Source organism: Hyaena hyaena, unplaced genomic scaffold, assembly GCF_003009895.1.
Source record: "Hyaena hyaena isolate Hyena2069 unplaced genomic scaffold, ASM300989v1 scaffold_57, whole genome shotgun sequence".
Lineage (NCBI taxonomy): Eukaryota > Metazoa > Chordata > Mammalia > Carnivora > Hyaenidae > Hyaena > Hyaena hyaena.
Genome location: NW_024080690.1, coordinates 1128192 through 1154162, shown reverse-complemented (window position 1 = coordinate 1154162; position 25971 = coordinate 1128192). Strand labels below are relative to the sequence as shown.

Below are 25971 nucleotides of genomic sequence, written 5' to 3'. Positions count from 1 at the left end.
AGGATCACCAAGGGCCAGCCCATCTCGGGGACAGACACCAGCAGCTGAGGGCAGGCTGAGTGAAGGAGGCTTGGAATGCTAATTCCTGCCAGAGACCAATGTGCCACGGAAATCAGAAAAGAAAGCATACACCAGTGTGCCCATCCCCCTAGTACCTCAGAAGCCGCTTGGGGCTCTCCACCTGCTCCTCTACCTCTGTCCCCACCAGAGGTAACCACTTTCCTGACTTTTATAGTAGCCATTCTCTTGCTCTTCTTCATAGTCTTACTACTTATGTAGGATCTCTAAATAACGTATTGCTCAGTTTTAAGAAAATGAGTAGCAAGCACAACACCCCACCGTGCAAAGAAGGGGCAGTAGGGTCCCAAGAGACGGAGCAGCGGAAGGTCAGACAAAGCAGAATGTCTGCGTCAGAGGCTGGCCTCAGCTCTCCTGAGCATCTATGAGGCCACACCAGGCAGTGAGTGGGTGAGGCCACAAAGGAGGCCTGGAAGCACAGGGTTCAGGGCACCTGGGCATCTAGCAGGGACTTGGTATAGACTGCTTCCAGGAAGGGGTACATCTGAGGGTTGTTTTTGTCTTTTAAACATCGCATGGCCCAAACTCTGTCTTTATTCTACTCTCACAGTTGTTTGGTATTTTTAGCCAAATATAAAATTCTAGATTTGGAAACCATTTTCCTGCAGAATTTTGAAGGCATTGCTTTTTTATCTTCTTGGTTCTAGTGCCGCGCTGAGAAGTCTGACACCCTTCTTCCTGCCCCTGTGTGACCTATTTCTCTCCGGAAGTTGGTAGAACCCTCTGTCCCGAGTGCTCTGAAACTTTATGACAAGGTACCTTGGTGTGGGTTTATTGTCATCCATGTGTTAGACAATAAGTCTTGATCTGAAAACCCAGGTCCTCCAGCCGCAGGATATGGGTTTTATTAATTCTTTGGTAAGATTTCCTCCTCTCCATTTTCTCTGTTCTTTCTGGGCTCCCTAATTGTCATACGTGGGACCTACTTGGCGACCTTCCTAATCTCTCTCCATTCCTTTCCAACCACTGGCATTTACTCCACTTTAGGGAGATTGCTTCTGTTTTATCCTTCGGTCTTGATAGCACCTGCCACGCTGTACACCCCTCACTCCACACCTCTGCTCCCCTTGTCAGCCTGTAATACCTGCAGCAGGTCTCCACTCTTCAAAGGCAGATGGGCGCCATCTCGCCCTCAAGGCCTCCCTGGGCTTCACCTTCAGAGTCAGTTGAACATATATACCAGTATCTCACTGGAATAGGTGAACAAATATTATTAAAGCCTATTTCAAACAGAATCATTAAGGAAGGATTCTAGAATCCTTCGAGATGAGACCTACCCTGTGCCACCTCTGAGGTAATCATCCTGATGAAGTTTTGGGGTGATGGTGGGGTGGTCTGGAGCCAACAGCCAAGAAAGAGTTCTCAAAGACATCTTTGGTGCAAAAAAGTGATTTTGTTAAAGCACAGGGACAGGACCCATGAGCAAGAACAGCTGCACTGGGGTCGTGACGGGTAACTCATTATATACCCTCAGGTTGGGAGGGGGTCAGAGATAGAGTAAGTCTCTAAGGTATTTTGGGAGCAAGGTTTCCAGGACCTTGACGGGCTAGCTATTGCTAGGGAGATGCCATTTATTACCTTTTAGTAAAACCTCAGTCATGAGACCCTTCAGATCTTTATCTGGAGGCCATAGGCTTGGAGTATGACTGCCAACGTTATCTTGGGGGCAGTTGAGATAAAGGAAGTAGACTTACAATATCCTTGAGGTTGAATAATGTTAAGCCAAGGTTCTCTTTTGCCCCTTGCAAAGTGCCATTGTGGAGGCAGCTGACCTTCTAGAGGGAGGTCACTCTGCTGGTCTCAAGGACTTGTCAATGGGCTGAGGGCAGTAAGGGAACTTAATTTTTCCGTTGCCTTAGTTTCCCACATCACCATAGCAAGCACTTAAACCCCTTTCATTTGTTCTTGGGTAGCCAGGAGTGTCTGAGGAATATCACACACATTCCACCTGTGACGAGGTTGCCATTAGCCTGTATTTTGCCCTCAGCCTGCCCCACGCTCCCTCATCAGTCCCTCAGCTCCAAACCCACTCTCTATTCTGTGCCACTCTGCAGGCCCCATTTCTTTTGGTAGCCGCTCTCAGCCAGGTTATGCCAAGGGGAGGCACTTGAAAGAGACCGCAGGGCTGGAGAAAAAAGGACTCGCTCCTTCTTGTCCGCTTCCCGATCCGCCCAGTGGTGCTTCCTCACATCGGCAAGCGACCCACCGATCTTCCAGCACCCAGCACCAGCTTCACCAAGTCCCCCCTTAGACATCATTGTCAGTTGGGCAGCAATGCCTTCCTCGGGGCAGTTTCTGCTCTGCGGAGCCCTCTTTGAAATCTCTTTGATGTTTTCCTTTGTTCCTTTTGTTTTCCCAGCCCTGGGACTGCTGGTTGCTTCCAGCAGTTGCTAATTTAGATGCCCTATATTCCTAGTAAACAGTTCTTTGTAGTAAGTTCTTTTTTTTTTTTTTAAATACTTTTATTTATTTCTAGGAGAGAGAGAGAGAGAGAGTGTGAGCAGGGGAGGGTCAGAGAGAGAGGGAGATGCAGACTCTGAAATAGGCTCCAGCCTCTGAGCTAGCAGTCAGCACAGAGCCCGATGCGGGGCTCGAACCCACGAACCGCGAGATCATGACCTAAGCAAAAGTCGGACGCTTAACCGACTAAGCCACCCAGGTGCCCCTGTAGTAAGTTCTTTATTCTTGTTCTAGGTTTCTGTCTTCAGTCTGTCTGTAGACTGTTACAACTCTCATCTTTATCTTACAGAAACTTTATTTTACAGGTTACCGAGCCCCAGAGGGACACTTTTAAGGCAATATCCCAAATTCAGTGTCCCTATTCATCTGTAAGAACAGGAGATGGTTTCCCAAACAGGGTTTGCATTTTGGCAAAGTAGTAGTCTCGCGTGTTTTTCCCAAGGACACCCTCGCTGGTGAAGCTGAACACGTCAGCCTCAGTGGTTTCATCTCTCTTTTCCACACTGGCCACATTTCCTCCTGCCACAGGGGGACTTTCCACCACTAGGTCTTCAGGTGTCCACCCTCCTCCGTTGTTTTTGTGGCCTGATAGCACCTTTGATAGGAAGAGGGAGGGCACTCTGATGCCGTAGCATTTCCTTCCAGGGAATGGCTGTCTCTTTCTCTGGTTCTCCAGGATTTTTAATTCCTAAAGAACTGTGACCAGATGTCACTTTGGAAAACCCAGTTGTAAATGAATTCCACTCATCCTTATCCAGGAAAAACAATCTCTGATGTTAGGGAGAAGATTTCTGTTATGAAACAGGACTGTGCTCGGACTCAGATCTGGAACAGCTTGCTCCCAGTCTCCTGACAAGCAGGGAAATGTGGGAAACTGTTGTTATTTCCTTCCTGAGGAAGGAAAAAAACTTGTTTAGCAGAGTTCCAGAAGGAAACTTTCCAGCCAGCCGTCTGCAAAGGACAAAGGAAGTTTATCTTCATTGGAGATGCGACCACCCACAGTGGCTCCTCATAGTCTTAATTATCATTGCAGAGATGGGGCAAGGACATCATAAGCGAGGGACACTTAATTCAGAATGAACAGTGTTGAGATATCAACCCACTGAGAGAGGCACTACGTGGCCTATGAGAGATACGAATGCAATACTGTTCCATTTAACCTGACTAAAGGTTTTTTTTTCTGACTTGAGTTTGCTCACATGGAAATCTTACAAAGGTATGCAAATGAAATAGCCTTTTCTTCATAATTTTTTTTTTTTTTTTGAGAGAGAGAGACAGTATGAGTGAGGAAGTGGCAGGGATAAGAGATACAGAATCCGATACAGGCTCCAGGCTCTGAGCTGCCAGAACAGAGCCTAATATGGGGCTTGAACCCACGAATCACAAGATCATGACCTGAGCCAAAGTCAGACGCTTAACCGACTGAGCCACCCAGGCGCCCCATTTCATAAATCATCCTTATCAAAAAGAATAAAATGTGATGAATTCAGGACTGTTGGAAGACTCCAAGGCAGCTTAGTGTCTGCAGAGCCCCGAGGAGCACTTTGCTTCTCTAGTCCGATATGAGCAGTGCATCCGGTACACCTGATGTGCAGATGAGCAAACACAGGCTCTTCCCTGCTTTACTGAACAGAATCATCCCTGGGAAACAGGACAAGAGAGGAGTGTATGTGGGGTTGGCAGGTTGCACTCCCAGGAGTGAGAGCAGAGCAGGAGAGGCACCACTCATCTGCAGGGGAAAGGCGTGAGGGATCCTCCCTCAGCATCCCTGCCATTTCCTCTAAAGCATGTTCACAAGTCTACCCTCTTAATGTGGCAGAGCAGGTAACAATTTGGGAAGCACATCCTGGGGTGTGTGTTTGTGTGTTTTGCGTGATTTTCAGCTTAGAAGTAAATTCTGTATTATCAAGAGCTATTGTCAATATTATACCTCACTGCTTCCGATCTAACATCCAAGATCTCTCTTTACCCAGTGAGTGGTGACAGGGTGCTCTGGTAGAGATGGATGACCTGCCAAGGAGAGAATTATTTGGATCAACGCCTACAGGCAGAGCCTGTGATCTGAGCAGCATATGAAGTGGCTAAGAACAAAGGATCTAGAAGCACATTAGTTCAAGATCAGTCTCTGACAGCTGTCTGCCCTTAGGCAGGTTCCTTTACCTTCAAGTACCTATTTCTTCTCTATAAAATGGGAGTGATGAAAGTATGTTCCTCAAAGAGATGCTAAGAATGCTGAGTGAAGTAACCCACAGAAGGTAGCCACTTAACAAAGGTTAGCGATTTTTACCACCATCACTCTCCAGTAGAATTCATAGGCCCAATGGACCCAATCTGGAAATCTGAATCTCTGGCCAGTGGTTTCTCTCTCCTCTATTCTGCTACAAGACAAATCTCCTCAGCCCTTAAGTGTTTCCTGCCTTTACTGACATATGGGCACCTCATCTACTTAACAGGACTGCATCCCCCCTTAAGGGGAAGGACCAGCTCTAAAACTTACCTAGAAGATACTCAAATACTTTGTCAAGCATATTATTCAGAATTATTTTATTTTAAGCATTCATAATATATATACATTTGTAAGTGCACATACGATGTATTTTATGTACATGGCTTAGATAGCTGTTTAAAGACAACTAGTGCCTCCTGGGAAGTAATTTTCTACAAAAGTGTGGAAAGAAACAAAGATCAATTTAGGAGGCAAAAACAAGACATGAATACAAAGTATGGATATAGGTTTTCATAATCAAGAACAGTACCCTCACCATCTCCTCCCTGCTAGGGGGTCACCACAAGGCGACTTTAGTCAAAGAGCTTCCGGGTTCTGGTTCCCAGACTGTGAGGGAGAGAAGGGAAGATCAACAGATAAAAACCTGGCATTTTGGTGGTGGGCTACAGGCTTGCCATAGGCCTGCCACAGTTGCAGCACCCAGGGTGGGGACATCCTGGTCACTGAAGAAGCGATGAGCTGCCTTCTGCCAACTTTTCTTGGGCAAACTCAATCCCCTTGCCTCACAAGAATGTCAGAAAGGTCCTCGGTTCCTTCCAGCTTTAGATTCTAAAGGAAGATCAAACACATGAACAGATTCTGATCAAGGTAACAGGGTGGTGACTACAAAGAATGAACTTTGTCCCATGACTGTAAGAAAATTATGTTATAGCAAATATCATTTGCATAATAAAACTAATTGCAAATCCTTGCCAATTGCAGAGGAAAAAAAGGCAAAACAGGAAGACTTCCTGGTGCTGGTTCCTGCAACAACCTCTCTCTGTAAAAGGCCCAAGAGCTGACCTATTTGCTCTGGAAGGAACTAAAAGAAGTAGATGGCGAAGCCACCAGGAGACACAACACATGCTTGTTAACGCTGTCCCTGTGTGGCCTTCTCCAGGCCCTCCCCATCACTGCCCCATAACCTCATCCCTGGGAACGGCCATGACAGCCCCCTCGCTCCATCTGCTCAGGCCTTTTCCTACCTCCCAGCTCTTCCCCCACCTAAGAGTCTCACTCTACCACCCCATGAATTCCCCACCAGTCCCAGGCACTTGTTTCCTTCAGGACCAAACAAATGCCAGAAGCCTCTCTTGCCTAAGCTCACCACAGGCATACCTCCCCTCACATGGCACTAGAGGCAGGCACGGTGTGCTGGCCCTCAGCAACCACACCACCCTATCTAGTGCACCTTCCTGTACTGCTAACAATGGAAAGCTGAAATCCCACCCCCTGAAGTGTGACTTCTGTGGCTCAGGTTCCAGAAGTGGTTCAGGTTTGGCTAATCAGTCACACCGTATTGGCACTCAGGGCCAGGGAGGTAGAGGACCCGGTGTCCACCACTGCAACCCAAGCCCCCTCACACTGCACTTCTCAGGGGAGCTCATGAGCAGAATGGCTGATGAAGAGTCCAGATGGGAGTGAAAAACTGGGAGAAAGAAGGCCACAAAAGTCATGTTCTGGTATTAAGTGTTGTAGAATTTCTCTTGGTGCTTCTAAGCTCTGAGTTTCCACAGATCCCTGCAGATTATCATGGTAACTGACAGGGTCAATGTTACAGTCAAATCTTCTCACACAGCCCAAAGCCAAGCCCCAAGCGTTTCTGGTTTGGTGCGCTCTCCCCATTCTTCAAATGCGAAGCGCTCTGGGCCCCTCAAGACCCACTCGATCACAGCAAAATCCCAACCCTGCTGTTGGGGGAAGCAGTGCTGGAGCCAGAGTATTATGAACCTTAGTGAGGCCACAAGGTCACTAATGCTTTTTAGCAGGGTTTCCTCGGCCCCAGTCTATTTGGGAGCCAAGTGTGGACCATAAAGCTGCTTCTCACAGGGGAGAGGCAGGCTTCTGCAGAGACACACAGCCCAGGGCAACACTGATTCTCAGACTGGTGTGGTTGAGTGAAATCAATAACATTTTTCATTTGGACTCAAGATAAGGGTTTCTGAGCTTTGGAGGCACCCTGTGCTGAGGAGCCTGGGGGTGCTAGGAGAACACACCCAGTGGGAGAGTTCACCAGCACCTATGTCCGTAAAGATGGTGTGAGGTTCCAGGCCTCCTCCAGAACAGCTTCACAGTGTCTCACTTCTGAATGTCAGACAGATGGACGGCTTGTGTGCCCTCCTCTTCAGATGGGGAATCCTCCTCAGAGCCATTTGTGGATCTCTTGTCAGGATAATAATAATATATATCTTTGTTTTTTTCCTCCTAGCTGTTCCTTCCTCATGTAGTATGCTTCCGACAGAGGATAACTTAGGATGTGACAAGACTCACATGGAGACATTCTCACTAGCATCTCCCACAACCCTGGATGGGGCTGTGTGCCCCCGAGCCTTGTCCTCATGACTTCTGAACCGGGCACATGACCTCTCCAGCCAGCCACTGCCGCTTACTGCCTTCCATCCAGCAGCCATGTAAGTTCAGTGCTCCTGGGTCAACAGTCAACCATGCCGGCTCTGAAGTTGAGAAGCTCGTCCTGTCAGAAGCTAAGCTGGGTTGCTCTGTTCATGCCTGAGTTGTGAACACCCGGGCCCAACAGTCAGCAGCATGGCTGGACACATGCAGCACCTGTCCTGGCTCACTGGCTACATCTCTTCCCTGCCCAGAATCAAAACTAGTTTCTGTCAAATGGACACTTTCTTCTTCTTCAGTGAGGTCATGAACTTCGAAAGAGAAACAGTGGTCCCTGACTCCCAGTGGTAGGTCTGCATGGATATGCTGAAGGCTGTGCTACACAGGTCATCCTACAAGGGAACCTCTCTCCTTTGTGCCCAGCAGTCAGTCCAAGCAAACCCAGAGCTGGGAAATAGCCGATCATCACTGAGTCATTTTAATTATGAGGCCAGAGGTCAGGCACTGGCACACAGGAAATCCTGGGTGCTTCTACAGCACCCCATTTTTGCTAGCATTCTAGGGCAATCTTACCAACCTTCTCAAACCACACTTCAGTGTTCAGATAGGTGCCACACTCTTAAGAGCCACCTCTCAGCTCTGGGGCAGGTTCCTGTCTCGGAGGAGGTTAGAATCTACAGTTGAGGTACACGATAGTAGCTAGATGTCCCCAGCCCTAGTGATGCATTGCTTCAATAGCCAAAGTCTACGTGAGGGACCAGCTGCCTGGGGACACAAAAGGATATGAAGCCTCACACACTGTGACTTGTTGGGGTTTGTTGCTGGCTGCCTTGCTGGGCTGCCTCCTGGGTAGCCACGACCAGACTCTTGAGAAGATGGGTCCCTGCCTGCTCTTTTGGTAACTGCCACAGCTGCTCAGCTCTGCTGGCTGGTGTGGCACACCGCAGGGCCTAGCACGGTTGGTGGTTCAGCTTTGCTGGCCATGGCCTCCGTGTCTCATTATCCTCTTCCTGCATCTATTTTCCTTTCATCCTTGCCTGGCCCTCTGTCCTCCACCACATCGCCGTGTGTCTTGACTTCGGCACCGGCAGGATTTGGCCTTTAAAGTCTCTGACACCTAATAATATAAAAGCACTTTATGTTTTAAAGTTGGGAACTGACAGATCACAATTCAGCACCTAAAAATGTTCCCATTTGGGTCCTCCTCATTATTTTCATTGCTGAACATACCAGTGGTCTTTTTCTAAGTTACTTGTGTTTGGTTAATCCTCTGGGTTGAAAGTAGTTAATAAGTCACTGTATTTAAGATGTCCTATGAGGTTGCCTGTGAAAGATCTAATAAAAGCCCAAACAGATTGTCATGAATACAGAATACTCCCATCCTTACCAGATTTACCTACCTTTTCATTGGCTAAATGGAGGAGACAGGCAAAGGCCAGAGGTATAGAGAGGTTCTGAGCCATGAGGGGAGGCAAGCTACAAAACAAAGAGGCAAGTATTTAGCTAGGTCACTGCAGTTCTAGGAACAAAGGCTCTTTCATCAAGTCTGAATACACATGTCTAGTGAACAAACTAATGAGAAACAAAGAAATATTTCAGATGCATTTTATAAGCAGGTTTTTCCAGTTTCTTATTTAGAAATAAAATATCGCTTGTTCCATTCCAGCCACTGGTGCAGAAAAATGCTTTTTAAAAAATGCCCTTTTAAAAAGTTAGTCTATATTAACTCACTTAACAATGCAAAGAAGAAACAGAAAAACTGCCCCCAAGTATTAAGACAGTAGATCGTGTGCAGAGGGTCCGTCCGCCCCCTGCACTCACTGGTATGTACCTCTTCTGTAGGTCCTTTGTGAGCCCACTAAGCATCTTCTCATCAGCCACCTTTACTGTGTCCCCTTCTTTTCCGGTTTCACCGTGGTTCATCTAACAGAAGAAGGATATTGACAATTCAGACATGTAGGGCCAGTTCACTTTTGAGGAAGTGATATAAGCCTAAAGGCTTTATCTCCAAAAGTCTATTATCTGAATGAAACCACATTTTCTAAGTTATCTTGAAGAAAAGGAGCCCATAAGGGGACTCCGTGCCTTAGCCCTGCATCAGGACACTGACTACCAAGTTATGGTAAATATCGCTGTCAACCCCAGTATAATCCCAGTAAAGGAAAAATTGCAAAAAGGCTTCTAGTTTTCTCTCAAGATAAAAAATACAAAATGACAAAAGCCATGATCATTTATAGCTTCAACTGGCCTACACAACCAAGGGCAGCACAGAATCCATAACCCATTAAGCAAGCAGTTAAAGGATATCATGTATGGTATTTGTGTTAAAATAATTCAGAATGTATACATGGTGGGTGGGATGGGGAGGCAGGACGGGACGGGTGAGAGTATACATAAAACAGTGATAGTTATCAGAAGTAGCTGTTCACTATACTATCCTCTCTCTACTAACATGTTTGAATATTTTCATGATAAAAGATTAAAAAAATGAATCCTTAATTAACCATAATCCCTGGAGGAGAAGGTATTATATAAATCATTTAAATTCAAAGTTTGGGGCACCTGGATGGCTCAGTTGAGCATCCAACTCGATTTTGGCTCAGATCATGATGCCAGGATCGTGGGATCAAGCCCCACATCGGGTTCTGTGTTGAGCACGGAGCCTGCTTAAGATTCATTCTTTCTCTCTCTCTTCTCCCTCCCCCTTACCCCCATCTCGGTTGCATATTGTCTCTCTCAAAATAAAATAAATCTTTAAAATAAGTAAAAAAAAAAAACCTCAAAGTTTAAGTAGAACCCCTTTCTTACTCCCTTTTTAAAGATTTTTAAAAATGTTTTATTTTTTATTTTTGAGAGAGAGCGCGCAAAAGAGTGAGCGAGCGTGGGGGAGAGGCAGAGAGAGAGGGAGACACAGAATCCAAAGCAGGCTCCAGGCTCTGAGCTGTCAGCACAGAACCTGACATAGGGCTCAAATTCACAAGCTGTGAGTTCATGACCTGAGCGAAGTAGGACACTTAACTGAGTGACCCACGTGCCCCACCCCTTTCCTACTTCTTAAAAAGCACATTTCCCTTACATTTGCATTTTATTCACTTTTAGTTGGTAAAACCTTAGGCATATGACTGAAGCTTTAGCTGATATCTAGGACTATACAACTCAAGGTCCTCAATCACATAATGATTTGCACTTCTCAGCCAGCTGGAGAAAGTATAAGAGAACAGGTTGGGTTTGGAAAGCTCAGAACATTCCCTGAGCCTTAGCGGTCCAAGAGAGAGGATAGAAGGATTCTGGTTAACTGAGAGTTCCATTTAGTTGGAAAGAGTCAAGGTCTCCCCTTGTTCTGAAGCAGAAAGAGACAGTTTGATAAAATTGTTTACTATTTTTCTTTTTCTTTTTTTTAATGTTTTATTTATTTCTGAGAGAGAGAGACAGTGTGAGCAGGGGAGGGTCAGAGAGAGAGGAAGACACAGAATCAGAAGCAGGCTCCAGGCTCTGAGCTGGCTGTCAGCACAGAGCCCGACGCGGGGCTCAAACCCAGGAACCGTGAAATCATGACCTGAGCCGAAGTCGGACGCCCAAACGACTAAGCCACCCAGGCGCCCCTGTTTACTATTTTTCTACTTAGATCATATTTCCCAAACCAAGAAGTATTAAATCAAAGAGCTTAAGCATTATATGGTATCTGAGATGTTAGAATTTGCTTTCCAAAAGGGTCATTTATCAACGTAAATTGCACCAGCAGTGAATTAAGTACTCCAAACTTTTCTTGAACTCTGTACTGAAAAAACTGTTGAACTGCTAAAGAGTTATTTTAAAGGACCCTAAAATGCTTTCTTCTGTATTTATTGATTATCAGCAAGGCTGAATAATGTCCCATGCACTAGTTTACCGTCTGTATCACCTTTTCTGTGACTTGCATGTTCTATACTTGGTTCATTTCTCTTTCAGAGATGTGAAGTCTTCTTTGTTATTTCTGAATGATTGCTTTCTCCATTTGTGCCTTTGATCTTAGAGTCTTAACCATGAGCCATTCCCCTCCCACATGCTGTGCACCTGGAGAGTAAGCAGAACATGTTACCTCTGTGTCTGCATGCTTGGAGAACTCCGTCAGCAAACTCCACATGCTTTGCTTCAACTTCTTCATGTCCATCCTTTTGGCAGTCTTTGCATAATGAATTTCAATTTTATTTACCTGCAATAGGTATGTAATGAAGTAAAACTAAGTAAAAGAAAACATTTACCATCAACTCACTATAAAATCAAAAGTCTTGTGCTCGCTTCGGCAGCACATATACTAAAATCAAAAGTCTGGAGTTCAAGTAAAGAATCTAGTTTAGTTCAATCCAAGGAGTTATAGAACTTCCTCTGGATATACCAAAACAGAGTCCCTTACTTCAATCTAATTTCTTGTTGATCAAGTACAATTTACATTAAGACAAGCCTGAAATTCTAGTGTAAAAGTCATAGGTCAATCAAATATATATGGAATCACCAAACCTGTCACCTGGTATGGGACAGATGCTAAATGGATGATAATTTAATACAAATTGAATCTGGCCAAGATTTTCAGAGACAAATAGCTAGCCTCACCCAATCAGCACAGAAACCGATTTTCCCTGCCTGCAGCCTTCATTCACATACTTTACCACTTTGCCCCTAGTTATATGGTTTATCACAATCTCTGGAGAGATGGCTATTTCCACACAAACTTAATTAGCATCAGCTCATTCCCAACATGGCCCTACTTAAGATTTAGCCACTTGAAGAGCAACAACTTAAAATCAAGGGGGAAAAAAAAAATCAAGCCCAGACCAATATGACTTTCATACAGGAGGCAAATTAAATAGACCTCAGGCAAACCATGTAACATAATTCTTGGCTTTCACTTCTACCTTTTGAGGTTCAGCTACCAGATTCGACTCCCCATAAGTGGTGATGTCCAATCCTTGGACTTCAGGCACATCATCATTCTCTTGTGTTGTTTTAGGTGGATGGCAAGAGGTAAGGTCAAAGGTCCCAACTGGTCCCACAAATAAATCATCCGACTCTTCATAATCACTGTCAGCAGCCTGGGCAAGGATATAGTTCTTCAAGTTTGGCAAAAGCTGTCTGAAAGGCTTAGAAGTATCCTTGAAAAACACTGTATTTATACATCAAGAGGACAGCACCTGAGAGTTCATTGTGAGTCAAGCCTAGGATGGACTTCTAGGCACCTCTACTTATCTTCCTGTTGCACATAAACCTTCCGAGGAAGGTATCTGTTAACTAAGACCTCTAGAGGAAGTTACAAGGAATTCAATAATCACAACTGCCAGTGTCCCCTTTGGCTTCTAGCCAACTGAAGATTTCAATTTATAGAAAGCATTTTTGAAACACTGGAGATCTGACCCACATCCCTCACCCAATGTGAGCGTAAGAGATGCCAAGGGTCTCCAGCCAGCAGCAGGATTCCTGCCTGGGAGCCATGAAAAATCCATTCTTGGACCAAGGCCAGCAGGAATGGATCAGATCTCTGGGCTGGGGCCCAGGACTTGTTTCTTTAGCAGTGATTCTTTTTTAGGGTGATTCTTATGCACTTGGAAACCTTAAGAAGCACTCATCAAGAGGTCAGTCAGGATTTTCACTAAAATGTAACAACTCAATTCTCCTCCACATAAGGTATTAAGGTGAACAAATTATTCTGCAGTTCTTGTCCCTCTCCCCACAGGGACACAGATGAGGCCCAATATTTCTCCCTTTCTCTTATTTACATTTGCTATCTCATTAGTAGACTCACAAAAGGAATACTGAGATTATTTAGTTTAAAACTAGATCTAAAGATGGGGAGTGGCTTGTATAAATTCTCAACATAAGAACCAAAATCAGTGCTATAGGCCTGGTCTCCTGAATCTACCCTGACAGACTTTTTACCTGTCAGACCACACCATCTTCACATGTCTGTGTGCTCTGTCTCCCTAGCCAAAATATTAGCTCCTCAGAACAGGAAGAGTATTTTCCTTTGAAATCCCAAAATAGCCAAGATAAGTACTTTGCACAGGCTAAAGACACTGATCCATTTTTTGGAGTATGACCACCTGCTTTCCACATACAGGGCTTGAGGCAAAGCAGGCCAAGGTTTTGGCTGTTTCCTCAGCTTTGCTCTGTTCCCTGATGCCTAGGGCAGGGCAGGCAGCCAGAAACTCCCCACCTGATTTAGAATTTCCTATAGCCTTCCGCCATATAGGAAAGAAGGGAGATGGGAAACAAGGAAGGCTCTTCTGCTTAGAAGAAAGGACAGAGCTCTTCTCTCCTTTACCTGTAATCCAGGGCAAAAGTTGGAAGTGTCGTTAGGGTTGTTGTAATCATAGTCTCCAATTTCTTCATAATGTTCAGTTCCTGCCCTCTGGCCTTGGGCCATTTTAAGTAACTAGAATGAAGGAAAGAATAAGAGCAGAAAGCAATTTCTAGGAAAGCAGCTCTAAACTAGGTTGGACAATAACCTTAGTTCTTATGATCAATCTCCTAGAATTATAGATTTTTGGGAGTTCTAAGGGCCCTGAAAAGTCATCTAAACCTGACAACATCAACCGCACAGCTCTGTTCTCGATCAAGCCCTGGGGTAGCAGGGCTTGGAGACTCCATCCAACCCGAATAAACCAGAGCAGTGGGTGTGCAATTAGGTCTGCTCACAACTTTATTGGAAAAGGTTCTTCATTAAAAACAAAACTGCCTAAAGGTATCTGAAAAGAAGCCAACTTGTTGCCACTTGAGCAATTCTGAGGAAACCCATTCACAAATTTAATTCACAGGCAGCCTGTCTCATTTCTGGGACAATCATAGTTATAAGAAGAAACATCCAGCTCTTTTCCCTGTTGTTACCACAGGGTCCTTGTTCTGCCTTCCAGAGCCTCAGAGAACAAGTCTGCCTCCTCTTTTGGGAATGCCTGTGACCACAGCCCTTCAGCTATTTGTTGATTGTTAGACCAGTGATTTTTGCCGAGGTATGTAGTTTACAAAGCATACTGAATATTTTAGTACAACTCTATGCTCCAAAAGCAGCCAAAAAACCCTTCACCATGTTTTTGGAATACAAATCCAAAAATAATATTCAACAATAGGTATTTATTGTCTACTTTCTTCCACTGTTCCTCCTATGACACTGTTTCTAAATCCCTCTCCATTTAGGATACTCTTCTGGAGGCACACTCTAAATTGTCCATAGTCTACAAGAAATATTTCAGGAAGGGTACACGAGAGCGGCTGCTATTAGAATCCCCTTACAAGATATTAAACTGGATGGGTGGTTGATGTGTATAGTCTCTAACCAAATAGTGCTTATTAATCCAGCATCTAATTTCCAGGGTTTCCAGAGTTTAACAGTCATTTCCCCAGGATAGCTCTGCTGGGAAGGACAGGGATCTCCAGCTCCTGCTGCCTGGCTGCCCTACTATTCACACACAGTGAATTTGTTGCTGTGGACAATCAGAAACAAAAGTTCTTTCTTCTACAAGAGAAGATTATTAAAAGAACAAAACAAAACAAAAAAACACCCCCTGGAATGCAATGTCCCAGTGACTTTGTTCTACCACCTTAACATCTGAATATGCAAATTCTCACCTAAGGCCACAATCTTCAAATGCTCACAATAAGGGCTTGAGAGGACAAGAGGTGGCTTGTGGCTACAGAGAACAGCTCCACGCTGGGCAAGGTTTTGAGAAGGGTCCTACCATCCTGCTCTTGTGCCACAGGGCTCCATTTTATGATCAGAGCAAGAGGGGTCTAGCATCTAACCAACACTGACCATAGCCACAGCTCCTCATACTGCAATTTTGTACCTCTTTCTGCAATTTTAAGAATATTTCTGTTAAGTAAACAGTATTGATTAAAAAGAAAAATATATTAGTGTTGGTTTAAAACACAACATGAGATATCAGTGATTTGGGGGAACTGTACACATATCATTACGGCCTTGTACAGAAACAGGCAAAATAAGGAAGAGGAAGCTGAAGACAGTGTGTGTATATGACATCACGAGACTAGAAGCACCAGGAATGCAAACGAACAGAGGTCTAGATAAAACGGAACTTAGCCTGAACCGCTGACTAGTCACCTGGCAACAGTGACATGCACTTGCTACCAGCATCACCAGGAGAGCCACAGGAAGATGAAGCGAACAGTGACCAGTATAGCACCAAGTGGTTAACAGAGGAGCCAGGAAGGTTGCGCAGCACTAGAGAACTCCCTGAGGACTGCACAGTCAGACTCTGCCTCCTACATCACCCCACATGTCACAGTGGGGCTCGTGTCTACACCCGGACCGTGAGGAAGGCAACGTGGGCTGGGGACAGCCTCTGGCTAGTGAATCCACCACCTCAATGAGAAAGTAGAGAAATCAAGCAATAACTAACATCTTGTAAGCACCTCAACAAAAGATTGTTCATCTCCCTAGCATTTCAGCATGTAGGCCTCAGTGCCCTTCCAGGGGTCTAACCAACTGAAGTATTTCAAATCTTTCATGTGTATCTATCCCATAAGATTTCCCTTTAGCCTTGCTATACCCACTGCATCTCCCAGTAACTGCCCTGGGCTCTCCTTTTCCTTAAAGGCACTGTCTGACAGTCACACTATCTACCATTCGATACCTCCGATGCTATCAACAGGTTAGACATCAGCAGTAGCCTGAAGAAACCAAGGAACAGTCTTATCCTGGTCTTACCCTGGTGCCTGGTTTGAGATGCAGCCGGACAAGATTATCAGTCTCATAGAGGAAATCCATAGGCAGAGTGGTAGCTCTCCAATTCTGGTTCTCCAAAGTGGATTTGGTCAGAATAGTAGCAGCCTATTAAAAAAAAAAAAAGAAAAAGGTTTTTAGGCATCTTTAATAAGAATGTTCAAACATATATATATATATTTATATATATATATAAAGGAGCTTGGGAAGAATTTGGGCAGCACTTACTGTCAGAGTTCCCAATTGCGTGTGAAAGAGTGATTTTGCTAGACATTACTCATATTCTAAACCTGATTCTACCTGCCACTGAGTTTGGGGTTATTTCTCAATCCATCTAGAGACTGAGGGAGAATGAAACCATCCATTTACTCTAAAACTTATATCTGTAATGAATTTTTTAAAAAATCACATCTGTGGGACATCTGGGTGGCTGTTGGTTAAGCGTCCAACTCTTGGTTTTGGCTCAAGTCAGGATCTCTCAGTTTGTGAGTCTGAGCATGCTGACAGCACAGAGCCTGCTTGGGATTCTCTCTCTCCCTCTCTCTGCCTTTCACTTGCTCACATGCACTCATGCTCTCTCGCTCTCTCTCTAAAAATAAATAAATAAAATCACATCTGAAAAGAAAGAAGAGTGAAAAGAGTAATTTAAGAAAGCACATATGCTAATAAATCTAGCACAAACCTTTGTTTTTCGAAAATACACATCAAAGTCAATATCATCATCAAAGTCAATTTCAAAATCTTTCTTTGTATTCTTCTTTTTGTTCTCTGATTTGGAGGAAGCATCATCTGCAGAAATGAACACAGATGTCAATACCATTCACCTCTGTGGACAATATTTACCCATTTTGCAAGATCCTTATCAAGTACAAATAGCATTTTTATCTGAACATCATAACGGCATTAGGAAAGGCAAACCATATACACCTATTTCATCAGCTTGTGAAAGCTTGTCGTCTTGCTAACAAAACACAATAAAAAATATGCTAATTAATCCCTTCCATTCAAAGATAGAATGCAAACATATAATGCTGGCAAGGCCCTTCAGAGTTCTAGAGTCTTGCCTTATAAGCCCATGGTCATTCCCACATATGACCACTGGATGGTCATTGACACTATGTCTTAAAGTTCCATCTAGAAGTACATACGTTTGAGTCGGGGTCTAAAGCGCCAGTGGTCTGGGCCAGCCCACATCGACATGGTACGGGGACTAAAATAGGAATATTCTCCAGGTTTCATGGACAGAAGGGGGCACATGGTCCTAATGTCTCCATCCCCAAGGGGAATCATTTCTTCCCTGTAACACACATGAAATCATGTTTTAAGTGTACAACCATGTACATGTCAATATATAGAACACAATCATGCATTTACATGCAAAGCAGCATGTGATGCAGTTGAAGACTACCTACCCACTTTTCACAGATGGACAGGATTTCTAAGAGTTAGTTCAATGTAAATACTTCATCGTTAAAAATCCCTTAGTTTTTACTTTGTCAAAGAGCTTTTGCTTCTCTTAATTTTATAACAATATGACCATAGCTACAAGGAGGTTTTAAAGTGCTTCATAAAGTGCAAGTTTACCCATTTGAGAGACAAGAAAACAGTGGCAGAGAGAAAGTAAGTTTTTATATATGACCGCACAGTTAGTAAAATGCCAGAGCTGGGAGTTGGACACAGTTCTCTGAATCAGCTTCAAGATCTTTTCATATGGAAGGCTTCCTGCCACACAAGATGATAATCTCTCTCTCATTCTTTCTTCACCATCCTTCCATAAGTGAAGGCTCCAATAACACTGGTGTAATGTCTACTAAAAGTGAAACAGATGTTATTCTAATTTGTCCCCCAAGTGATGGGGGGGGCACTTATAATCTATTAAGCCATCTTAGCTTTATTCTTTGTTGCGTGTGAAGTCTAACTGGCCCGTCCAGCACGGCAGTTTTAGGTTGGTTTTTCAACCTTTCTACAAGGTACTAGTAAGAGCGAGGTAGCTTTCCCCTAAAGGCCTCCAACACATCAGAAAGTGTGTTAGTGCTGCTATACTGCCCTCTAAAGGTAAAGGTAACAAGGAAACTTGAAACACTGAGGGGCTTTTCATCTATTCTGAGACATCTATATACACAAATCCTTTTCACATCAAACCTTATGGAATAAGGTTAAAAAGCTTTAAAAGGGGACTTTACCTTTATCTACAGAATCTTTATTTAAAAACTAGGAAACTGTATTTGTATAATTGTTGTGCAATTAAAACTTAATTTTAAAACTTAGAATATGCTAAAAAAAATTCACATTTCCAGTCTGTAGAATGCCCATATGTTACTGAGTAACAACTGTACTATAGTGTGCACTCCAGCGGGAGAAAGATTATGCCTTCAGTAGAATCTCTGCTCAATTCTCAAGGACACTGTTGTTTTGGCAATCGGGCTCAGAATTTATTGGGAACTTATAGGCAAAGTTATAAAGAGCTTGGCTCCCAATCCCTGAGAATCTGTGGGCCAGGGCAGAGCTAAGGCCCTTGAGGCTTGAACTCTAGCCGTTTTGCCTTACAATACACAATACTATGTGGCAGGCACCCTACGGGTGCCCAAATCCCTGACTCAACAGCTAATCTACTTCATAGTCTGTCCAGTTTTCAAGGCCTGCCCCACCATCAAACTTCTCTAATCCCCTCTGGGGGAACTATTTCTTTTACCTGCCCCCCAACTACAGGGCTCCTCCTTCAACTCAGCACCAGTTCAGCACATCACACTAATACCTGCAGGTTTAAGGTCTCCTCCCAGATGGCTTCTAGCACATCACCCAGCACTTAGCAAAAGGCTTCATTCTTACATGCACGGAGGAGGCTGTGGTGTAGGCCTGGACCACAGCCTAGGTCTTTAACCATAGCAAGTGCCTGCACCACAGAGAGACTGGCTAGAGCACAGGTGGCCCACTGCTGCAGGAAGAGGGAGAACAAGAACATGGGGCGTCCTACAGAACACTGGAAACGGTAATTCAGCACTGCCATAACCCACCTTGAGCTAGAGAAGCCCTTAAAGACCTTTTAGTCCAGTACAGTGTTTGTAATCCTGAGTGCACAGTACAATCACCCAGGAAAGTTTGGGAAATGTGATGAAGAGCCTGGCCTCAGGGACTCTCAGTGAAATGCTCTGGGGTAGAGCCTACTATCCAAAGTTCATTACATGCAGCCAGAATTGGTCAAAGGTGCCGAGTGATACCCAGCTTCATCCCATTATTTAACTTCTCTGAGCCTATTCCCTTATCTGTGAAACAGGGATAACAGGACTTAATAAGGTTGTCGTAAGGCTTAAGAAATTACATTTTCTGTATTACGTAAATTATGAGTTAATGCAGGTAAGGCACCTGGCATGGTGTCCGGCACAAAGCCAGAATAATAAAGTGCTCAATGAGCTCAGACGTTATTTTTATCTAGTCCAAGCCGTTCATTTTATGGATGAGAAAACAAAGACCCCGAAAGGTCATGCCACTTGCCTCTGCCCCACATCTCACAGCTGTCAACGACAGAGTCAAGTTTGTGTGGTTTAAATATTGACTGAGCTCTTGGGAAAGAACAGCACCATGCCAAGGATAGGGATTTCAAGATGGACAAAACCTTAGGTTAGAACCTAAGCCCGCTGCTCCCAATGCACTCAGTAGGATGGATTCTATGATTTCGTTCTGTTTGAAAATGGAGAGAAATGGAGACATTTATTCAAAATAACAAAATGGAAGTAACCAAAGCCCTTTGTTACCATCAATTCCTCAGATGCCAGGAAAAGTAACAGTTGTTCTCTGACATTTGAAAATGATATTAAAAGAGCTAATCCCACCAACCTGCCTACCATTTCTCACTTTGCAGAAGACAGGATGGGAACAGGGACAAGATTGCCAAGTATACTAATAGTACAAATCAAAAGTGGAAAAGATGGTGCCAAAGGGCCTAGATGGTAGTTTTGCCTTGAGGTGCCAAATGGTCAGCCCTTCAATTTCTACTCAGATTGAAGAGATATTATCAATCTAATCATTTCCCACATAAGCAGACAAACTATACGGGACAACTTCTAAGGTTTTACTCCACAGTAAACCAGCATGGCTGTCCCTAGTCACAGGCACACAGAACTGTTGTAGGCCCAGGGACTGTTCGTTGTAGACTTATGGAATCTCCCACACTCAGGTTTATTCACAACCTTCAGAGGACCTCGGTACATGATTATTATGCTTCCAAACCACATTCAAAATTAAAACAATACTAATCTCTTCAGTACATATAATAAAGGCCAACAAAGCTCTGATTTTCTCCTATGCCTACTAGGGTAATAAAAAATTTAAATTACTACGGGCTAATTCCTCTACCCAATATGCTCAGTTTTATTTGTTTGTTTAGTTTCCCCCACTTTGCTTGTCCCTGGTCTGCCTATCTGGTAACCGAACACTGCCCAGCCCCCCTTCTTTGCTTGACCCTTCAGGCAAGGGCCACTGTTTCTGTAAGCAACACATAAGCCTGTTTGTGTCTATAACTGATATGCGGTGACGTAGCCAAAAGCCAGACTTGCATCATGTGTAGAAAGAAAGCACACTCCATGCTACCAACACACATAACAGCCTCCACTGCAGTAGCTCCTGTATCCTGGGTACTTTTTTCCAGCACTTTACATATTTTAGTTCTATCTTCACAAACTCCTACAGTGTCCCTACTGTCCCGCCAGGAAAAGAACGGATGGAAAACCCGGTGGGAACATCTTCTGTGGCCCCAACAGCCTTACGGGCAGCTGCGAGTGTGGCAGGGCTCCTTCCAGCTGCTGAACTCAGCGTTGTCCCCGGCCGCGCTGTGCTCAGGCTCATCGTTTGCATCAAAGTCGTCCTCCATGGGCCCATCAGGAAAGTCCCTGCAGTCACTCTCCTCTACCTCAGCGTTGATGTCAAACACCTGTTCGTTTTTCTTGAACTTGTCTACCAGGGCAGACACGGACTGGAGAGGACAAAGAGAGGGTTCTACAGTGCTCCCCATTCCCATGGCCACCCCAGCCACCGCTGGAGGAACAGCCTCTTTTCTCACCCCCAAAATTTGAGTTTCTAGCCTCTCCTCCCACCTCCCCAGAGCCAACATTCTCACGATAGTAAAGCGCTGAGGAAGCTTATGTTGTGCAGCACAGGATGAAGCTGTATTGTCATTAGGCACGTTTTGTAAAACATGAAACAGGAATCTGTATCCATTAACTAAATGTTTAGAGAAAACAGTTTTCCATGGAGACCATTTATTCTGGAAGCGGTAGTATGTAGGTTAAAGGGGGGCATACTAAAAATATACGGAGGAAAGCTTTACACATGACAATTTCTCAGGAAACTCTGTGCCAAGGGACTCAACCCTGAAGAGCAGGAAATTCCTTGAGCCTGACAGCAGCCTGAGACCAGAGGGCTGGAATTAACCATGTTCAAGGGTAAAACTGATTTAAAGAAATGTACATACAGGAATGACAGGGCTGTCTTATCCTCCATTCCCATCCCCCAGGTTTTAGTCCATATAGAAGTGCCAAGGGAAATATTTTCTGTACTCCTGGCCAAATAAAAACGATGCCACAGTTTTGGTTCTCACTGGGCAGGACTTGTCTTGGACCATCTCATTGAAACCACGAGCAATTGGACAAATGCCAGAGCCCTTAGAAGCCTAAAAGTTGAACTCACCTCATTGTGTGCCTCGCTGTCCCATTTAGTGAACTGGAACCCGGCCAGGGAAGGGCAGATCTGGCTATCTTCCACACACTGCTGCAAGGGTGCTGGAGAGGACAGAAGATGGCAAAGAGGACGATGGCAAAGAATGTGAATGGAGCACACTCCTCCCTGCTCAGAACTACCAGAGCAGCACGATGGAGAAGGGAGGCTCAGTTGCCCCTTGTTCTGTGGCAGAGGCTGGCTGGAGGCCAAGCTCCAGGCCACAGACTTCTGCTCCAAAGACACACCCACACTGGAGGCAGGCTCCCAAACTTGGCATTCCAAGAATTACTGAAACATTAGGGCAGAAACCTGAAGCACAGACATTTGACTCTGAAATGGACTCTGTGCCCTATGCTACAGCTGGGAAATCAAAAACCCTTCCTGAAAAGTGTACTAACTGGGGGCGCCTGGGTGGCTCAGTCGGTTGAGTGTCCAACTTCGGCTCAGGCCATGATCTTGCAGCTCAGGAGTTTGATCCCTACATTGGGCTCTCTGGTGTCAGCACAGACTCCACTTCGGATCCTCTGTCTTCTCGCTCTGCCCCTCCCCTGCTTGTGCTTGCTTTCACCCTCTCTCTCAAAAAAAAAAATAAACATTACCAAAAAAAGTGTACTAACTACACAACCAATCATGCAAATGCTACTTATTTTAGTCCCAAATGAAACTAGCTACTTCAGGGGCGCCTGGGTGGCTTAGTCGGTTAAGCGTCCAACTTTCGCTTAGGTCATGATCTCGCGGTTCGTGGGTTCGAGCCCCGCGTCAGGCTCTGTGCTGACTGCCAGCTCAGAGCCTGGAGCCTGTTTCAGAGTCTGTATCTCCCTCTCTCTCTGACCCTCCCCTGCTCACGCTGTCTCTCTCTCTCTCTCTCTCCTAGAAATAAATAAAAAATATTAAAAAAAAAAAAAAAGAAACTAGCTACTTCATGTGATTAAAGTCCCAGTTGACAGCATCAACTTGGAAATAGATTAGCACAAAATAGTTGTACTTAGAATAGGGGCGCCTGGGTGGCTCAGTTGCTTAAGCGCCTGACTTGATTTCAGCTCAGGTCATGATCTCAAAGTTCATGAGATCAAGCCCTACATCAGGCTCTGTGATGGGCATGTAGCCTGCTTAAGTTTCTCTCTCCCTCTGCCCCTCCCCTGCACAGGCACGTGCACATGTGTACTCACTCTCTAAAAAGAAAAGAAAAAAAGAAAACTTTAGACAAGAATAGAAAGGATGAAAATGGGCACTGTAACATTTGTATAGCCCTGAGGGGGAGGATCAATTTCACGCAGCACAGAAAAATGACTGCACACAAGTGTAGCTACTGCATTCCTGCGCCTGGCTTCCCACCCATGTCTGTCACAACATTTTCAGATGTTTCCCCCAGAGGGGTGTGGAGGGTAGGAGGGGAGGGGTAGTAAAACCCTTGCCACACCAACGCCAGTATAAGGAGCTAACAGAAGGGCAGGTCCATTCTCAGACCACCGCAGTGGAGTCTGAAAATAATTCACAACGCCCTTTTCTCCTCAAGACCCCCTAGATTGGTAACAAATAAGAACAAGGCCTCTCTGGCTCAACAAAAGCTTTTTAAAGCTCCTTTTCCAAGTCCAAACTGTGACAGTCCACGCTTAGCCCAGGGCTCCAGTAGATGATTGTGCAAGCTGGCGGCTAAGAGGGGCACGTGACAGATGTAGCACATATAGACCAAGAGCCACGGTGGGCATCACCTACTACTATTAGACTCCATGCTGCAGAGAGGAAGAGAAGTTAGTTTCTCCCACGAGGATGCCCGATTTGGCGTTCCAGAAGCACCTTCTGGGTAATTTAACCAAGCAACATAATGATGGGTTCATTACACTCCATGGTTGTACGGAAAATTTTCTGATGACTGAAATGCTCTGGTGAGATGCACTATGTGTACTCACCTTTTAAATCTGTCATTTCTACCCAGCCTAAATCTGGCAACACCAGGGGTTCTTCAGTGGAGAGAGTATGGACATCGGAAGGAAACAGCAGCTCACTTCTGTAGTCATGGCAGTGGAGGGTTGAGAGAAATACCCCTGCTGTGCTGCACTCATCAAAGGAGGCTGCTGTCTTCTGAAACATGGGATCGATCTGAGCGTACAAACAGAGGGAACCAAAGAATTATGGAATGCAGCCAAAGCAAATATACAATCTCATTCATTGAACCCTGTTCATACACAGCGGCATATGGATTGAAATATCTCTGCACACGATCGAAACAGGTGGAAGGCTTTTTAATTGATCAGTAAAATCTTATCCTAGCAGACACCAATTGAAAAGGAAGCCTGTGTGTGGTCAGATGAATAAATGCAAGTACACCATAAATAGGAACAAGCTTCTACCGTGTCAATCTGTTTACAATCTACAGAGACAGTATCCTTCTGCTGGTCTCTTTCCACAAGTCACTGTTTTCAAATAACTACCTCTAATAGAATGCTATCATGACAAATTCTGTGGACTTAGAAAGCCTGTATGAGGGATCTGTTCACAAGATCCCATTATTTCTCTGAACAGAAATATTTTCACAGATGTAGAGGAACACACCATGAGATCAAGGGGAAAGACAGGCAGAGTCAGCAGGACTAGATGGATGGGTAAAACATGGAATAGGCTGTCAGAAGGCTCCCAAGACTGGGATACAGAGTAGGAGTGGCATGTCCACGTGACACAAATCCCAAAGGCAGAACAGGGCACAGAGCACGAGAACAAGGACAGAGCAAGGCACATGCAGGTGTGGCAAGAAGGCAGAAGCTACCTGATTGTACAGGTGGCCCTGAAACAGGAAACAGGCTGGGAACCGGATTCCCAGGTTTTCTTTATGTCTCAGGACGTAGCTACTATGGAGAGAAGAGGCCTCAGATACAATGACAGATATAGCTCTCTGTCCCTTTAGCCTGGCCTCACCAGAACCAAGATTCTCCTCTCGCCTTCCCAATAAAGCCATCTCACCATCCTCCTAGCCCAAGTATCACATATATCAAGTCCACGTTCTCCCTGTCTCCCTACCGCTCACCTAGTCAGTCACACAGCCTGGCGGGGTTTCCTCCCCGCACAGCTCTTCCATCTATCCCTTCCTTCTTCGCCCCACTGCCACCAATACAACCCACGCCTAAGTTAACCCTTGTCTCTGGTCTTTCTCATTTCCCATTCCAAAATACTAGTGTTGTTACTCCCATTTCCTTCCTAAAATGCTAACCAGACCATTGGCTTCCCACCTGGAGCCCCACATCTTTTAAGGTCCTGTGTGTGGGTAGTTAACAAAACTTAGACTTTCAAAGAGTCAATGCAGAAACTGTAAACACTAAAACTGAAAACACTAAGAACAATGGTCCTTTCATATAAATTAGATCTGATTGACATCTGAGTAATTTGATGGGAAAATGAATTATTGCTAACTGCACAGTTTGGGTAGATAAAGCTTTTGTCTTTTATTTATTTATTTATTTTTAAAGTAATCCCTACATCCAGCATGGGGCTTGAATTTACAGCCCCAAGATCAAGTGTCACATGCTCTAAAGACTGGGCCAGCCTGGTACCCTGGGTAGATGAACCTTTTGAAACAACAGTCGACAGCAAGGAAAAGAGGGAGTAAAAGGAAACTTTGGTCGACAACACCCTGCATGGTAAAGTCTAGGTGGCTTCAGGCGTGTGAGTAAATACTAGGCTCTAGACAAACTTGTACACTATCCAGCTGCCTAGCTGCCTAGCATCACCTTCCTGGCAATATCCATCTGGCAAATACCTACCTTTCCTTTAAGGCACAGTTTCAAATTTCACCGCTTCCATCAATTCTGACCTCCACCCACTCTGATTTCCTATAGTAGGTGCCTTGAACTTCCTTTCATTGTATCTATTTGTGCTCTCCTGGTATAAAGAACTGGAGCATAATCAGGTTGGAATCTCTCATGACAGCAAACATTTTGCCTACAGAGCTGTGTCCAAAACAGATCAGCTCATACACAAATAAGAGTTCTCAACTGGTCTAGACACACCCACAGACCATTTGCTTTCTCATCTCCATGCCATCTACAAGAGAATGTGGGTTCAAGAAACAGTTCAAACTTCAAATTTTAGGTTTGTGACAATCCCTCCCTCTTGTTTATCATCCAAATTGGGCTTTGGGCCATTACAGCAGATTACAGAGCAAAAAAAGCTTTCTAGGATGCGG

The 25971-nt window shown here is 44.7% G+C and overlaps 1 protein-coding gene across 1 annotated transcript in view; it reads right to left on the bottom strand.

Moving 5' to 3' along the window:
* Positions 1-5065: 5065 nt before the first annotated feature.
* The window catches only part of NCAPH (non-SMC condensin I complex subunit H), a 33745-nt gene continuing 12839 nt past the window's right edge, over positions 5066-25971 (bottom strand). Inside the window, exons 7-18 of the mRNA XM_039231725.1 lie at positions 23705-23894; positions 21765-21856; positions 20846-21051; positions 17231-17379; positions 16765-16871; positions 16068-16190; positions 13668-13778; positions 12265-12441; positions 11451-11564; positions 9204-9295; positions 8773-8848; positions 5066-5593 (exon numbers count right to left, since the gene is read on the bottom strand). Of these exons, the coding sequence (XP_039087656.1) occupies positions 5534-5593; positions 8773-8848; positions 9204-9295; positions 11451-11564; positions 12265-12441; positions 13668-13778; positions 16068-16190; positions 16765-16871; positions 17231-17379; positions 20846-21051; positions 21765-21856; positions 23705-23894 (1497 nt within the window). The 3' untranslated portion in view covers positions 5066-5533. The remainder of the gene's footprint in view (positions 5594-8772; positions 8849-9203; positions 9296-11450; positions 11565-12264; positions 12442-13667; positions 13779-16067; positions 16191-16764; positions 16872-17230; positions 17380-20845; positions 21052-21764; positions 21857-23704; positions 23895-25971) is intronic.